This window comes from Cydia strobilella, chromosome Z (genome assembly GCF_947568885.1).
Source record: "Cydia strobilella chromosome Z, ilCydStro3.1, whole genome shotgun sequence".
Taxonomy (NCBI): Eukaryota; Metazoa; Arthropoda; class Insecta; order Lepidoptera; family Tortricidae; genus Cydia; species Cydia strobilella.
This window is the reverse complement of record NC_086068.1, coordinates 39,879,797-39,896,048: the sequence shown is the minus strand read 5'-3', so window position 1 is coordinate 39,896,048 and position 16,252 is coordinate 39,879,797. Positions and strand designations below refer to the sequence as shown.

Sequence of the window (16,252 nt, the reverse complement as noted above, 5' to 3'; positions counted from 1 at the left end):
ATAAAATGAAATCTAAATCTTAAATTATGTATTTTAATCATTCATTTACAACTGTTTTACTTTTATATAATGTACCTATGATTTTTTTTTCTCCTCTTAGTGATCTGTTATTAAATTTGACTGTGGCTAAAATTTGAAAGTGAATATTTTCGGAAATAATCCCTTCGAAAGAAACAAAATGTATGTAAGGATTTTTTTTTCATTTGAAACATATAGTGCCGGATATTGTTGGATAGGTCTTTTAAAATGAATACAGGTTTTCAAAAATCAATTGTTGATAAAGTGAATATTTTCGGAAATAATCGCCTCGAAAGAAACAAAATTTATGTAAGGATTTTTTGTTTCGTTTCAACCCTATGATGTCGGATGTCGTTGGATAGGTCTAATAAATAGGGGTTTTAGAAAAACAAATTTTGATAATGTGAATATTTTCGGAAATAATCGCTTTGAAAGAAACAAAATGTGTTTGACAATTTTTTTATCGTTTCAACCCTATGGTGTGGGGTGTCGTTGGATAGGTCTTTCAAAATAAATACGGGGCTTTGAACAACATTTTTTTATTTTTGACCGGATTTTTGCAGGCAACCCTATACCATTGTATTCGCAATAAAATTACCTTCTTCTTCCTCACGTTATCCCGGCATTTTACCACGGCTCCTGGGAGCCTGGGGTCCGCTTGACAACTAATCCTAAGAATTGACGTAGGCACTAGTTTTTACGAAAGCGACTGCCATCTGACCTTCCAACCCAGAGGGGGCACTAAGCCTGGTTAGGATCAGTCAGATATTTTCTTTCATAAAATATAAGTTTCATCCGTCAGACGTATGGGTGAAGGTCGATCATATATAACGTATCTCCTACTATAATAGAGAACCCATGAATAAAGGTAGATATCTAACTATAAATTTGTCGTAACAATAATAAACACTACATGTTAAATTAAATAAATTCAATAGTAAGTACCCACGTAGCTTGTAACTATCGTAAAAATTGCCAGTGCGGCGCGCGGTGACGTGCGTCCGTGAGCGCGTGTGGCAACCAACTGGCTAGCTTATCTACCGTGAACGGGAGGCGAATGAGGCGATTCGTAGGTATAATTCCGAGCTCGCGCGGAGAGTTCCATAGGCCTGACTTGGCATAGAGATAGTTTCAGCCCCGGGGCCTTCCCCCATAGGATAGGATAGTTTTTATGTCGGAAATCATCCCTAAAGAGAGTGGAAAGGGGGGGTGAAATTTAGAGATTTAATGAATTGTCTGATAATTAATGACAAGCAATTAAGCTTATGCTCAAATTGAATGATTGCTATTACACTTTATCCAGGCGCTAAACTTACTCTAGCTGATGTTACTGATTCCAGGCAGACAAAGTCGCGGGCAAAAGCTAGTAACTATTATAAGACCTGTATTTATGTACTATGTTGAACAATTAAACGATTTTGATTTTATTGAAGTCTAAAATCGAGTGTTCTAATATTTAAATAGATAAAATAAAACGTGATGCCAATAGGGAATATTACGCTAAACTCTGCGTAGGGGGCGCCAGGGCGCCACTACCACAATCTGAGGGTCTATCGTGAAACAAGAAAATTTCTTTATCTAACATCTCTGTCACTCTTGCATATTCGAGCGATAAAGAGGCAAATAGCGAATTTTCGGATTCGCGTTTCCCGGTAGGTCCTCTATAAGCAAACCGCCTTGATGCATCAATGTCATATTTTATTATCTCTGAAAACTTGTCAAAAACCTGTTATAGTATGTATAAGTTACTCTATGGTTTAATAAAAAGGCTAGTCCTGCATTCTTGTGGCAGAACATTGCAGTAATATCCCCTAAAAACCGTTTAAACTTACCAATGCCTGATAATTTCATCCCTGTTAATTTTAGAATGATTGTATTTGATTATTTTGGTGACCGCAGATATAGCGTTTTCGGTTGCGTTAACTTTTTCAACAGAGCGGGCGTCGGGCTCGGCAACAATAGCTGCGAGTTGCGGTACTGCCCTAGCGCACGCGTCTGCGAACTGTGGGCCACCAAACTGCGCGAGCACTCCGCAACCGTACGCCGCCGCTTGCCGTACCTCCGCCTCCGCAGAGCAGAGACCATTAAGCATCGGCTCGAGGAAAATGTCTTGGTACTTCACACATGCTGGACCTGAGACAGGGACAGGGGCAATGTCAAACAAACACTATATGTATGGAATTACTCATCACATACCACATACATGATACAGTACCGCTATCGGCCAATAATATATATCACCTTTGAGTGTTAGTGTTTTGGTATGAGCTTGTACAGAGTAAACAATATAGGTTAGTTTGTAGATTGTATATTTTACTAGCCATTTTATACAAATACCTATATATGATGAATACTGCAATGAAATACTGTAAATTACAATAGGATACTCATCATATTACTAAAAAACCTCTTAGTAAAAAATGAAGTTGACAATACATTAAAAAAAAAAAAACTGAAAAAACCATTATATGAGACCAATTTTTCTCATCGCCCGTACTAAGGAATACTACTAGACTACCTAAAGCAGTGAGGTGGAAGTAACTCACAAATATAAAAAAAATCGGCCAAGTGCGAGTCGGACTTGCGCACCGAGGGTTCCGTACATTACACAATTTAAGCATTTTTTATGTGAAACGTGAGTGAAAGGTAAATTGCGGTTTACGATATATGACGTGAAATTTCCGGTGGAAGTTTTCATGGTAATGTACATCATATATTTTTTTTAGTTTTATCATTCTCTCATTTTAGAAGTTACAGGACACACACACACACACACGCACACACACACACACACACACACACACGCACACACACTTTACCACTTTGGAAGTGTCTCTCGCGCAAACTATTCAATTTAGAAACCTCAATATCATTTTTGAAGACCTATCCATAGATACCCCACACGTATGGGTTTGATGAAAAAAAAAAAATGTTTTTGAGTTTCAGTTCTAAGTATGGGGAACCCCAAAATTTATTGCTTTTTTTTTCTATTTTTGTGTGAAAATCTTAACGCGGTTCACAGTACATCTACTTACCAAGTTTCAACAGTATAGTTCTTATAGTTTTGGAAAAAAGTGGCTGTGACATACGGACGGACGGACAGACAGACAGACAGACATGACCAATCCAAATTCTTGTTAGGGACCCTCGGTTACAACTCGTTAGAGGTCAGGCGAAACTTTTCTTTATTGACTACGGCTTTACGGGTCCTGCGTGGCGAGTCAGACTGCCCAGAGCTGTGTGCCGCCTGGTACGACTGTTTGTCCCTGACGTTCCCAGGATGGCTCTCAGGCCCCGCCGACGCGACTTATTGGCAGTGCCGGCGGCTCGCACTGTGTCGCGTAAGAACTCGCCACTTCTTCGTGCTCTCACACTATTAAATGCGCTCCTGACATCAGCTACTGACTGCGATATGTTTGCGTGGCGATGGACGGCTGTGTGCAGTGAATGTCCGAGGTTTTGTGAGAGGATGGATGATAGGTGCTCAACTGTAGTAATTTAGTGTTGTAAATATATCATAGTACTAGTTGTAATTTAAATGTAATTAACTTTAATGGCGCATTAGTTTTACACTGTAATGTCATGTAAATGTGTTTTCAATAAATAAATAAAAATAAATAAATAAGGGTTCCGTTTTTTGCCATTTGGCTACGAAACCCTAAAAAGTTATCCCGTAAAAACATGGAGGTGATATTATATTATTGGCCGGTACTGTAAGCTGTAAGTATGCAATCATATGTTGAAGGAAGCATACCTCCGAACTCGATGACGTCATCGAATATACAAATAGCCCATTGGCGGTCGGAGTACGGGCGGCCGGGTGCCATGAGCCCCACCAGGTGCGGCAGGAGTGTATCTAGGTGCGGGAAGAAAGTGTCGCGGTACGCGGAGAGCAACGCGTGCAGGACGTCGGCCACGCGTGACAGCCCGTATACATCCTCGTTGTCCTCGTCGGCTAGTTGCTCTTCTACCACCTGTCATGTTGTTTAACATATAATTGTTTAACATGTTTACTTACAATAAAGGAATTAGTAACCTTTAAGTTTTTAATTATTACAAGCGATTAATAATTTAATACGGATACAACAAGCAAGTGACAAGGCATACGAAAGGTAATGTAATGTAAGGTAATGCAAGTAGAGTGATAAAAATGTAACTCAAAAGACAAACTGCATTTTTTATTAATTCATGTATGTAGTTTTTTGAACGAACTAAAAATACAGGCCAAGTGCGTGTCAGGCAACGCCTAATGTGTAGTTCCGTACCTTTATACGATAAAAACCATCCATAGATCAAAAAATGTAATAGAATACCTCGTCATAATCTTCGTCTGCACGCTTTTGTCTACGTTCTGTGGCGCGCTCAAAATGCTCCGTCAGCAATTTATTGAGGATGCGAAGCACTTCTGCCATTGTGTCTTCACCAAGACAACCAGTGCCCAACAGTTCTATGCACTGTAACAAATATGCAATCATTTAACATACTCTTTTGCCATCTCCATTTATTTTTATCAAAGTATTTTGATAAACCAACCTTGGCCAAGCTGTTCAGAAGTTCGACTTGTACTTCTTGCTCTGGTTCAGAATCAATAGCCTTAAGCAGTTCTGGCAGAATGTAAGCCCACATGCCCTCTATATACTGATGTCCTCTGATGCGCGCGCACTCCAGCAAGTAGGGCAAAGATTCGGCGGCCGCCGTGCGCACTCCGTCATGGAAGTAGAACTTCAACATCGGCACCATTAGTTTGACCACGTCCTCGGCGTACTCGGCAAACGCTTCCTTCAGCTCGCGAGCGTAACACACGAGCATGTCACACGCGGACGCTTTATCTTCAAGCCCTTCAACCATACATACATACATAACTAATTAATATACAATACAATACAAGGTAACGTAATACAATTGAATGCATATATAATTCTATTCTAGTTAGTGTTCAAATGTGTAGAGGGCTACTATCTGACTTCCATCCTATGAAGGTTGGTGTTAGCGAAATCCTCTAACTGATATGATATTGCATATCTTGGCAGTGACACACCTCGAAACTAAAGTGTGGTGTGCACATAACAATATGCCCTTATTAAGAAGAACACGGGTGTTGAGTACCTGCAGTTTTGATGCCAAAGTTCTGCTGCTCCCCAAGGGAGATGAAGTGCCAGTCGAGGTTGCCCTCGATGGTCTCGAGGTCGTCGTTGTCGAGCAGCGCCACCTCCGGCTTCATGGCCGCCGTGCGCATCACTGGTTCCATTACCATGGGCAGGTACTGCGCAAAGTTCTTGCCTACAATTAACAACATTATTGTTTAGCTTTTTAATTCAAAACATGGTAAAAAAAAGTGTAGGTAGTGAAGTTTATATTATATACCCATAATCCTGCAAATGCGTGACCAAGCTGAAATAAGGTATGAGGTCTGCGGGTCATCAGCAGGCAGCTGCTCGCCTTCAGTGTGGGTCTTCAGAAGGAGATCCATTACATCAGAAGCATCCACCAAGAATTTATCTTCACCTACAGCCAAACCTGTGATGCAAGAAAGTTTTCAAGTCAATATATGTACTCTAGATTTCAAAAGGAGCATGGGGCATGCAATGTCAGCAATGCCTACTCAAGTGACAAGCAAAATTCAGTAATAGTACATTACTACAGAGGCCGGGAAGGAACGAACGTAGTGAGGCCGGATAGTTATGAGGCCGACAACCCGTTTTCACGCCGATGTATGTATAGTGTTTTTCTCAAACGTTTAATATAGGTATATAGTTTGTCAAAGGACTGTCTTATTTCAAACATAGACAGAGAGAATCATACTATCTTTGTCTTACACTAGTACTAACACCCAAAAGAAAAGGATGAGTATAGTTTTTTTTTGTTCTTATTTACTGACAAGATTTGCTTGACCAACTATATATAAGTATAAATCAAATATCGTTTATTGTTTTTTTTTTACTCTTTAGGAGTATTCCAGCGTAGCAAAACCGTCTCGTGTGATGCGGAAGGGTCCTAACAAAAATAACCATACATCGGGGTTTTCGGTGCGGGAATGTTTGACATTAGCCAGAGTAGGTATTGACTTAAAAAAAAAACAGATTGTACTCTAGCAGGTTTCTACCTAATTAATAATTAAAAGATTAAATTAAAAAATAATATCTTTTATAATTATTTAAACAAACTTTGCTACCAAGTGAAACACATTTTTATTACCACAACAATGCTAGGAAAATATTTACTACAGAACATTTGAAATGAAATCCAAATGAACGTTATTTAATACCTATCATTCAAAATAATCATTTAAAAGTCAATTCTACTCACTGACATCAGAAATCAAGTCAAAATTTGCATAAAATTGCTTTGCCACTCTTGTGGATAATTGCAACAGACTTAGTTCCATACATGACAAAATACCTTGAGAAAACAAATAACTTTTGTACCAGTAACCTCTGACCGCGTGGAAAGAATGAAACAAAATTTAATTCAGGCGCTACCCTTTCTGTCTTCCAACATGAGTCCGAATAATATGTATAATTCATTCTTTCACACTTTTATGGAAAATTTTAATGCGATATTTACTTCAAAATCAGTCATGGTTAGTGATGCATCAGTTTTTAGTGAGTGGGCTACTGCAGAGCTACATCAACGAAGACGTGCATTGTATGCCTTGTATGAGGAACGGCGGTTTAATACAAGTGACGAATTTAAGGAACATGTCAAACAATATTCGAAGAAATTTAAAATAGATTGCCATATTGCTAAGCGTAATTATTTAAGCCAAAAAATAAAAAATAGCTCCGATATAATTAAAACAACGTGGAAAGTAATTAATGTGGAGACTGGTAGATCAACACAAAGAATGAATGATCTTAAACTGAAAATTGATGATAAAATTGTAGACTCCAGTTTAGATGTGGCAACAGAATTTGAAAAATTCTTCACCGAGGTACCAGTTTCCACAACCAAGGACTTAAATTCATCACCCTCGTCTGCCGTTACATTGTTAGAAGATAATGTCCCAGAATATAGTAGAGACCTTCATTTTGAACCTGTGAGTGCCTCAGATATAATAAAGGCGTTTAAATCAATTAATGTCAAAAAAACTAGTGACCTCTGGGGAGTATCTGTCCATGCTGTCAAATCCTTAATAGAAGTTGTAGCGCCTGACTTGGCAGTTATATTTTAATGCATAACAATCAATTTGGTTTTACACGGGGTCGCTCAACAACCGACGCTGGTGTTGAGCTAATTAAACAGATCTTCGATGTCTGGGAGGAGTCGCATGATGCTTTGGGTATCTTCTGTGATTTATCTAAGGCCTTCGATTGCGTCTGTCATGAAACATTGATCAGGAAACTGCACTTTTATGGAGTAAGAGGATCGGCACTGAATTTAATTAAGTCCTACTTACACGGTAGAATACAAAGGGTCGATGTGAATGGACAACGATCACCGGGGTCATTGGTCTCTATGGGTGTACCGCAGGGATCAATATTGGGGCCGTTCCTGTTCCTTATCTACATTAATGACCTGCCATACCTTGTAAAGACCCACCATGATATAGTATTGTTTGCAGACGATACCTCACTTATTTTCAAAGTCAAACGACAGCAGCAAGCTTACAGTGATGTAAACGATGCTATTTCAGAAGTAGTAAATTGGTTCAATGTTAATAACTTATTGTTAAATGAGAAAAAGACTAAATGTATTAAGTTTGTCACTAGTAGTAACGTAAGGCATGTGCAAACAAGTGTCATTGTGAAGGACGAGGAATTGGAATTGGTTGATAGTACAGTTTTTCTTGGTATAACTTTAGATTCTAAACTCCAATGGGGTCCCCATATTGATACTCTTTCGAATAGACTGAGTTCTGCAGCTTTTGCAGTGAGCAAAATCCGTCAGTTAACTGATGTGAAAACAGCTCGATTAGTATATTTTAGTTACTTCCATAGCGTTATGTCATATGGTATTTTACTGTGGGGTGGTGCTTCAGAGATAAATACCATTTTTGTTCTGCAGAAGAGGGCTATTCGAGCAATATATAAAATGAACCATAGAGACTAATTTAATTTAAGGAAATTGACATAATGACAGTGCACTGTCAATATATTTATGAGAATATTCTGTATGTACATAAAAACATTGCCAGTTTTAAGAAAAACTGTTTTAACATAACATTAATACTAGAAATAAGCATAAGCTTGCAGTAACCTTCACTCGGCTCCATAAAATTAAAAAATCATTCATGGGTAACTGTGTAAGATTTTATAATAAACTTCCAAATATCATCACTGAATTCTCTGTTAATAAATTTAAAAAATATGTAAAACGTAAACTTATCTCTAAAGCCTATTATAGCACACAAGACTACATGAATGATGAAACACCGTGGGATTGTGATTGAAAATAATTAATTATTTATTATTGTGTTAATAATGATGAAATTGATAATTCAATGAATACCTATATTAGGTAATCTGTATTTTTTGACATTTAGATTTTTATTCTAGAAAGTTTCTAGACTAGTATTTTTTATACAATTTTGGTATTTGACGATCCTTTTGTGAATTCTTATTATTAAGTTTGACATATCTATAATAATTCAATGTTTTTAAGAATAATAATAACTGCATCAATAAATTGCTCTGATATTTAGATTAAGAAAATACTAAGTGTGGGTAGTCAAACAAACAACACGTCAAAATTGTACAGATATAATTTAAAATAGAAAAATTAGTAATTTACATTGTATTAATGTAAAAATCGCTTACATGTGATATATCGCACCTTGTTTGCACCCACAGCAGTTATCATCACTTTTTATTCACACTATCAACATCTCACTGTCATTAGCACTAAAGTTCAAAGGTCAACGTTAGTGAAAACACCTGTAAAAGACAAAATGGATCACTTGGCGAAGCTTCAAAAGAGCATTGACGGCATGAAGGCCATGTTCGAGTCGCGGATGGCCTCTTTTGAGAGTTCTGTGGCCACCCAGGGGACAGAAGCGCTGCCAGGCGAGTACAGTGCATTTAAAGATTTTGTTTGCAAAGCTGTGTCGAGTCTCCAAAATCAAATGGAATTCGTGTCGAGAACCCTTGAGGACATGGAGTCTCGTTCCCGAGCCGGTATTCTTCTCCTTCATGGTGTACCTGAGGCGCAAGGCGAAGACACTTCAGCTGTAGCGGTGGACATTCTCCAACAGACCTTAAAGGTGGAGGGAGTAACTCTCATGGGTTGCTATCGGCTGGGAAGCAATTTGACGCCATCAAAGCCCCGGCCTATCCTTCTTAAGTTCAGCTGTCACAGGATTAGAGATGCAGTCTGGGCCGCTAAGAAGTTGCTGAAAGGCTCAGGTAGAACTCTGTCTGAGTTTCTCACTAGCACCCGGCATGCAGTATTTCTGGAGGCCCGCAAGCGGTATGGCGTCAAGGGCAGTTGGACGAGTGATGGGCGCATAGTAGTGCAGTGCCACGACGGGGTGCGCCGCAAGGTTGTTACGCTGGCGGAGTTGGAGGCGTTACCGGCCCCGGCTTGTGCTACTGAAGCCGTTGGAGGAGTGCGGTCAGAGTCGGCAGAAGTGGCGGGAGTGAAGGCATCATCGGCGGCGGTTGCACCGAGACCATCACGCCAAGCGAGGTCTGCTGCGGGCCGCGGTGTCGGCAAGCGTTGAAAACATGCTTTGTTAGTGTTCGTTGTTTCTGTGTCGGTGGCAATCAACGTGTTACTTTTGATTTGTCTAATTTTGCTATGACGTCACATAACCAAAGGTTCCCCTTATATTTGTGTATATTACAAAATCACTTTAGTTTTTTGCAGCGGTACATTTAAAACACTTAGCTTCATTATAAATAAACACGATTTGTTAGCCTACCTTGTGCTGTCACTTTGACAGTTGACGTTTCCACCGTTTTGTTCGTGCTTCGATGAGGTGTATTTTTCTGTATATTTTAGTTTCTGCTTAATTATTTTTATTGCTGTGCTTGTGCTTGTTCCTGTTTCATTTCTGTTTTTTATTTATATAATTTATAATAGGTAGCTGCTGGCGAGCAAATGAGGCGGTATACTACTAAATAAGTTACTGTTAATAGTACTTACTAGGTTTTTTATATATTTATTTCATATTATACTTATACGATATATATATATTCTTATAAATAGTACTCAACCACATTGTATATACAATGTCAAACGTTTTAAATAATAGTTTAGACAGCGAGTTTTTCTCTCTCTCTTCTTCTAGCCTTTATGATTCTTTGAGTGATGCGTCAGACGTGCCTGATTTGGGTGAACGTCTGCAACACACATTTAACTCTTCAGGCAAAAACTTTAATGTTGTTCACATCAATGCGCAAAGTGTGCCGGCACACTACCATGAACTACTCTCGGCCTTCGAGTCCAACAATAATATTCACGCTATTCTCATTTCAGAGTCGTGGCTGAAACCTTCTCTACCTTCTACGTATTATCCATTGCCAGGGTTTTGTTTGATACGGAACGACCGGACCGGCACTAGTGGGGGTGGATCGGGAGCCGTCCGCGGTGGTGGTGTCGCCATTTATATTAGAAGTAACCTTGCTTGTAGGATAGTCGCACAGTCACCATCAGTCTATTCGAACTCTGCCGAGCATCTTTTTGTAGAAGTCACCTTACATCATTCCAAAATTCTTCTAGGCGTTGTTTACAGCCCTTCTTCCAACATAAATTATTTCGATGCTCTGTATGATACATTAGCTGATATAACCCCTCAGTTTGACCATAGTATTCTCATGGGCGATTTTAACACCTGCCTCCTTAAAAATGATCTCCGCTCCTCTAAACTTTATTCTCTTGCTTCGTCCTTAAACCTAAGCGTTTTACCTCTCACAGCTACACATTTCCCGCATAACGGCCCTCCCTCTTTACTAGACCTCATTATTACCTCTTCTCCAGACTTAGTTTCCTTTCATGGTCAGTTTAATGCTGCTGGCTTCTCCAACCATGATTTAATATACGCTGCTTTTAAAATCCGTCCTCCAAAACGAAAGCACAAAATTATAATGCGGCGAAACCTGCGGGACTTGGATTTGCAAGCCTTTTATGCTGACTTATCTAGTGCAGATTGGCAAGGGTTAGATCGTCTTGCAGATATAGACATGAGGGTGAGGGCTTTTAATGATATGTTGCTTGCGACTTTTGACAAATATGCGCCGTTGAAACCTATGCGCGTTAAACACTTTCCTGCGCCGTGGCTTACGCCGGATATTAAACTACTGATGGCCAAGCGAGATCGAGCCCGCGTAAAATTTCGATTGAATCCCTCTGATGATAATCGCCAGAAGTATCTGTCACTGCGTAACCGCTGCAACAAAGTCTGTAGGGAGTCAAAGCGTCGATACATTCACAGCTCAATTGAAGACTGTCCCCCTGCGAAGTTATGGAAGTTTTTAAAATCCCTTGGCTTGGGCAAATCTCAATCAAGTTGCTCTAGTTTTCTCGATGTAAACGGTATTAATCAATTTTTCAGTATTTCGCCGGTAACACTTGATCCGTCAGTTAAAAGTTCCACCTTATCGCTTCTTGCGACTACTACATCTAACTCCAATTTAGAATTTTTTGAGCTCGGCTGTATTTCTGCACTAGAGACACAAGCAATCCTCAAAACTATCAAGTCGAAAGCCGTCGGTGACGATAACCTCAGTGTAGATATGCTCATGCTCGCGGCGGATTTCATCTCTCCTATCATTTCCAACATTATAAATTTTTCCCTATCCACGGGCACGTTTCCGGCTTCCTGGAAGTGTGCCCATGTCACCCCTCTACCGAAAACCTCCATTCCTGCTTCTTTCTCCCAATATCGTCCTATTTCCATTCTTCCTGTAGTATCAAAAATTATTGAACATTATGTTAATCGCCGTCTCCTATCCTATCTTAATAGAAATTTGTTATTTAACTCATTCCAATCTGGATTCCGCCCCGGGCACAGCACAGTCACCGCTTTAGTTAAAGTCACCGACGACATCCGGTTTAATATAGAGTGCAAAATGCTAACTGTCCTTGTTCTTCTCGACTTCAGTAGTGCCTTTAACACAGTGGACTTTGACATCCTTCTGGGCACACTCAGCAGTCTTAACATATCCCAAACCACTTTATCCTGGTTTCGTAGCTACCTTACTGGCAGACGCCAGCGTGTCAGAGTCGACGACAAGCTGTCCGACTGGTGTGAGCTTTCCGCTGGCGTCCCGCAAGGAGGAGTACTTTCGCCACTTCTTTTTTCTATTTTCATTAATGGTATCACGAAAGCACTTACGTCATCATACCATCTTTACGCGGACGACCTACAGATTTATGCAGCGGCTAATATAGATGATCTTGCTTCAATGATTACTCAAATCAATTCTGATTTAGAGTCCATACGGGATTGGGCGTGCAAATTCGGTTTGAAGATTAATGCCCAGAAGTCGCAGGCAATTGTCATTGGTGGCCCTTACTATGTAGCTAAGCTCTCAGACATGGTGATACCTGACATTTTTTTTGATGGGACTAAAATCCCCTTTTCCTCTACTGTCCGAAATTTGGGTGTCATCATGGACCAGACGCTTTCCTGGGAACCCCACGTGGCTGAGGTGAGTAAAAAAATTTTTGGTTCCCTACACTCTCTTCGACGACTTCAGAATTTCCTCCCTCTTCGTACCAAACTGACTCTTGCCCGCTCTCTCTTGCTCCCTCTACTAGACTATGGTGACATTGCGTTCTTGGATCTTAATGAGGAATTGCTGAATAAACTTGAGCGCTTACAAAGTGTCTGTATCAGGTATGTGTATGGCCTCCGTAAATACGACCACATTTCTAATTTTCGTAAGCAGCTCGGGTGGTTACCGATCCGCCAGCGCAGGGATGTGCATGTTCTGTCGTTGCTTTTCAACATACTCTTCAACCCCTGTTCCCCATCTTACCTAACCGAGAGATTTAACTATCTGGCTGAAGGAAGTGATCACCGCTTACGTTCTAGTGCTAATCTTACGCTTGCTATCCCTTCGAATAAGTCTCGAACGTACGCAAATTCATTCACAGTGCGCGCGGTGAAGTTGTGGAACGAGTTGCCCCTGTCGCTCAAACGGTCCCGGTCTGTAGCATCACTCAAAGTTAATCTGAAAAAGCTTTGGCTTTCCCACGAACTGTGATTTGGTTGAGTGCTAATATATATATATATTATTTATATATTATATATATATATATATATATATTTATTTAATATTTATTTAGTACTATATATTTATGTATGCTAGTACATATTTATTTTATTGCATAATGCAATTGATGTATTTTAGTTATTCGTAGACGTTAATATTGTAGTTTTCCTTCTTAAATATTATTGTACGTTCTGTAAGTTTGTCTATCTATCTAATTCGAATTTTCCACTCATTTACTCTAAGGTTAGCTGGAAGAAATCCCTTATAGGGATAAGCTCGCCTTTGTACCTAAATTTATATGAATTTCATGTTATCAATTTTTGTTTTGTACAATAAAGTGATTTACTACTACTACTACTACTATTAAGGTAATATTTAAAACTTGACAATTTAAAAGTGCTTGTTGCTAGGCCTATTTGAATAAAGATTATATTGACTTTGACTTTGACAACATTCTTTTCCGTTTTTTTTTTACGAGTTTGTGTGGTGAAAATAAAATTGTATCAGTGTGTACAAAGATAGATATAACTCCGTAATAGATGGATACAGTCTAAGGCAAAAACGTGCCTCGAAAATTTGATTCTCGATCAGAGGGCGCTACTAGCTTTGGCCTACTGTCGTATAGATGGCGTTGACGGTTTCGTTTGTTATTTAACAATTTTAACGCATATCAGTGAAAGAACATGGGTCAAAATCATAAAAATAATTAATGCAAATTAAAAAAAACATTTATCCATATTTAAATACATTTTATCGTATTTTTATAAATCTTCATTTTTAGTTTTAAGCTCGATAGATGGCAGTGAATTTACTGGGGTTACAAAATTTACTATGACAGTACCACTCTATCTTATTATATCCTCTTTGGTGTGTATAACATTCACAGAGAGGTCGTTATTCATTAGGCCACAGAATAAATAAAAGTATTAGGTACAGAAGATTCACTCCCCAACAAAACGCGTCTAATACGACAGATATGACCGCTAGGTGGCGCATGCGCAAACGGGCGTCCGTTCCGTACAAGGACGTTGCGGATGCCGATTTTTTGACATCTGTGGATGCAAATGCAGATCTTTTAAATCTGCTTTTAAAGGCTCACATCCGCGGATGCGGATGTCGAGATTAGGCACATAAAAAACGTGCTAGTGCTCGATCGACGAATCACAAAAACGTAACGAGATTCCTATTGGCTAATGACGAAATTACCTTGCACTTACAAGATGTTCCTGTACCTACCTGTTCCACATCGGCATCCGCATTAAGCTTCGCATCGATTTTATTCGGATGCGGATGTGGAAAATAATGCGGAAGTTCCGCGGTTGCGGATGCGAATATTCGTAACATCCCTGGTTCCGTAGTGGTGCGCGGCGACTATTATGGCTAGACACCAAAATTGGTGACTGGTGTGGGCCGCATGTACTTGTAGCGACTCGACGAAATCGCGGAGTGAGCCACGCCTGATTAGGCATAATATGATGTTATCTCAGACTAACCCGTCTGTTTATCTCTACTCTTACTCAAATCATTCCCGCACCGAGAACCCCGATGTATGAAAATGACATAGGTAATTAACTATAAAAGAATGAATATAAGAATATCATTGACATCTTACCAATAAGACTAACACATTCAATGGTTTTTCCTCGAAGCATCTTCAGCTCTGGAGTGGTCGCATTAGCGATAATATATTTAAGGCACGGCATGAAACGGTCGTAATACGGCACGAAGTCTTTCTCAACTGTGTCAGCAATAGAAGCAATTGTAGTCACAACTTGTTCAAGTACGAGCTTTCTGCCGTGTTCAATCAACTGAAACAGAATTATTATATTAGCTTTGTAATGTATGCATGTCTTATTATTACTTATTACTAAGGATATAATATAACACATGCATATCATAATAATTGTAATATTCAGAATAAAAACCGCGGCATGTGACGCGCAGCTCAAGCCCATTCCTTGGTCGTCAATATTTTACGAAAATCCATTGCTAAAACGCCCGCGATATTATGTTACGTAGCCTATTGCCAAAGAGGATATAATAGGATAGAGCAATACTGTCATAGTAAATTTTGTAGCCACAGTAAATTCACTGCCATCTATCGACACACGACTAAAACTAAAAATAAAAATATCAAAAAATGTATTTTTCTACTCATCGAGTATAATCTGTGTATTACAACTTCATATGCAACACTACAACCTTACTCTTTTCAACGTTGGATAGTCTATGGCACTTCCGACTCAAGCATAAGAATTTTATCGATACGGTTTAGTCAATTATAAAATTTTTGAAAATAGAACTTCATACATTTCGATAAAATATTTCTTGTTTAAGGAGACTAGATTCAAGGCAAATTAGCCTACTTAAACACGCTGCTGCGTCGCATCTGCTTTGTGATTGGTTGGCCAACAAAAACATTTTATTTTATGTTGTAGTAGAAACAATTGCTTCATAAGTCAGAAACGCGCATGTGACACCCTTCATATAGCAACATCCATACCCTACGAAAACCGCTTAGCGTTGCTTGTTAGTCTCCATACGCTACGGTGGCCAAAATCGAGAAAAAAAACTGTTTTAAAATTGAATTTAGCGCGGAGCAGGTACCAGGGCCTCATGAGTTACGAGGTGTCGTTGACCAACCCGCCGGCGGCGCCGGGCCCGGCGGCCGGGGCGCGTACGAGTATCGCGGGCCGCGGCAGCTCGCGTATCTTAGCTGTATACTTTTGGTTTGTTTACCTATATGATTTTACTAGTTGAAAGTATTATTTTTTTGTCTCGTAGATAAAGTATTGTATACAATAGTGATATAATCAAGCTTTTCAATCTCGTACCTTAACTTTACTTTTAAACACGGTACTCGACTGAAAAGCTCTCTATTATATCACGATTGTATAAAATCTATATATATATAAATAAACGTAAAAGTCCTAGCTGACTGACTCACTTAAATCGACGCCCAGCCCAAACCGTTGGACCTAGAGAGCTGAATTTTTCACAATAGATAGCTTTTATGACGTTAGTGTCCACTAAGAAGGGGTTTTTCAAAATTCATCCCCTAAGGTGCTGAAAAAGGG

At 39.4% G+C, this 16,252-nt stretch overlaps 2 protein-coding genes across 2 annotated transcripts in view; one reads left to right on the top strand and one right to left on the bottom strand.

Moving 5' to 3' along the window:
- The window catches only part of LOC134754822 (importin-5), a 50,369-nt gene that overhangs the window by 22,823 nt on the left and 11,294 nt on the right, over positions 1–16,252 (bottom strand). The window contains exons 10-16 of the mRNA XM_063691241.1: positions 14,788–14,983; positions 5,383–5,535; positions 5,125–5,298; positions 4,552–4,856; positions 4,332–4,472; positions 3,773–3,992; positions 1,851–2,151 (exon numbers count right to left, since the gene is read on the bottom strand). Coding sequence (XP_063547311.1) covers positions 1,851–2,151; positions 3,773–3,992; positions 4,332–4,472; positions 4,552–4,856; positions 5,125–5,298; positions 5,383–5,535; positions 14,788–14,983 — 1,490 coding nt within the window. The remainder of the gene's footprint in view (positions 1–1,850; positions 2,152–3,772; positions 3,993–4,331; positions 4,473–4,551; positions 4,857–5,124; positions 5,299–5,382; positions 5,536–14,787; positions 14,984–16,252) is intronic.
- Positions 8,848–9,676, top strand: LOC134754987 (uncharacterized). The gene has a single exon (XM_063691469.1). The coding sequence runs from the start codon at positions 8,906–8,908 to the stop codon at positions 9,674–9,676; it is 771 nt and encodes a 256-aa protein (XP_063547539.1). The 5' UTR covers positions 8,848–8,905.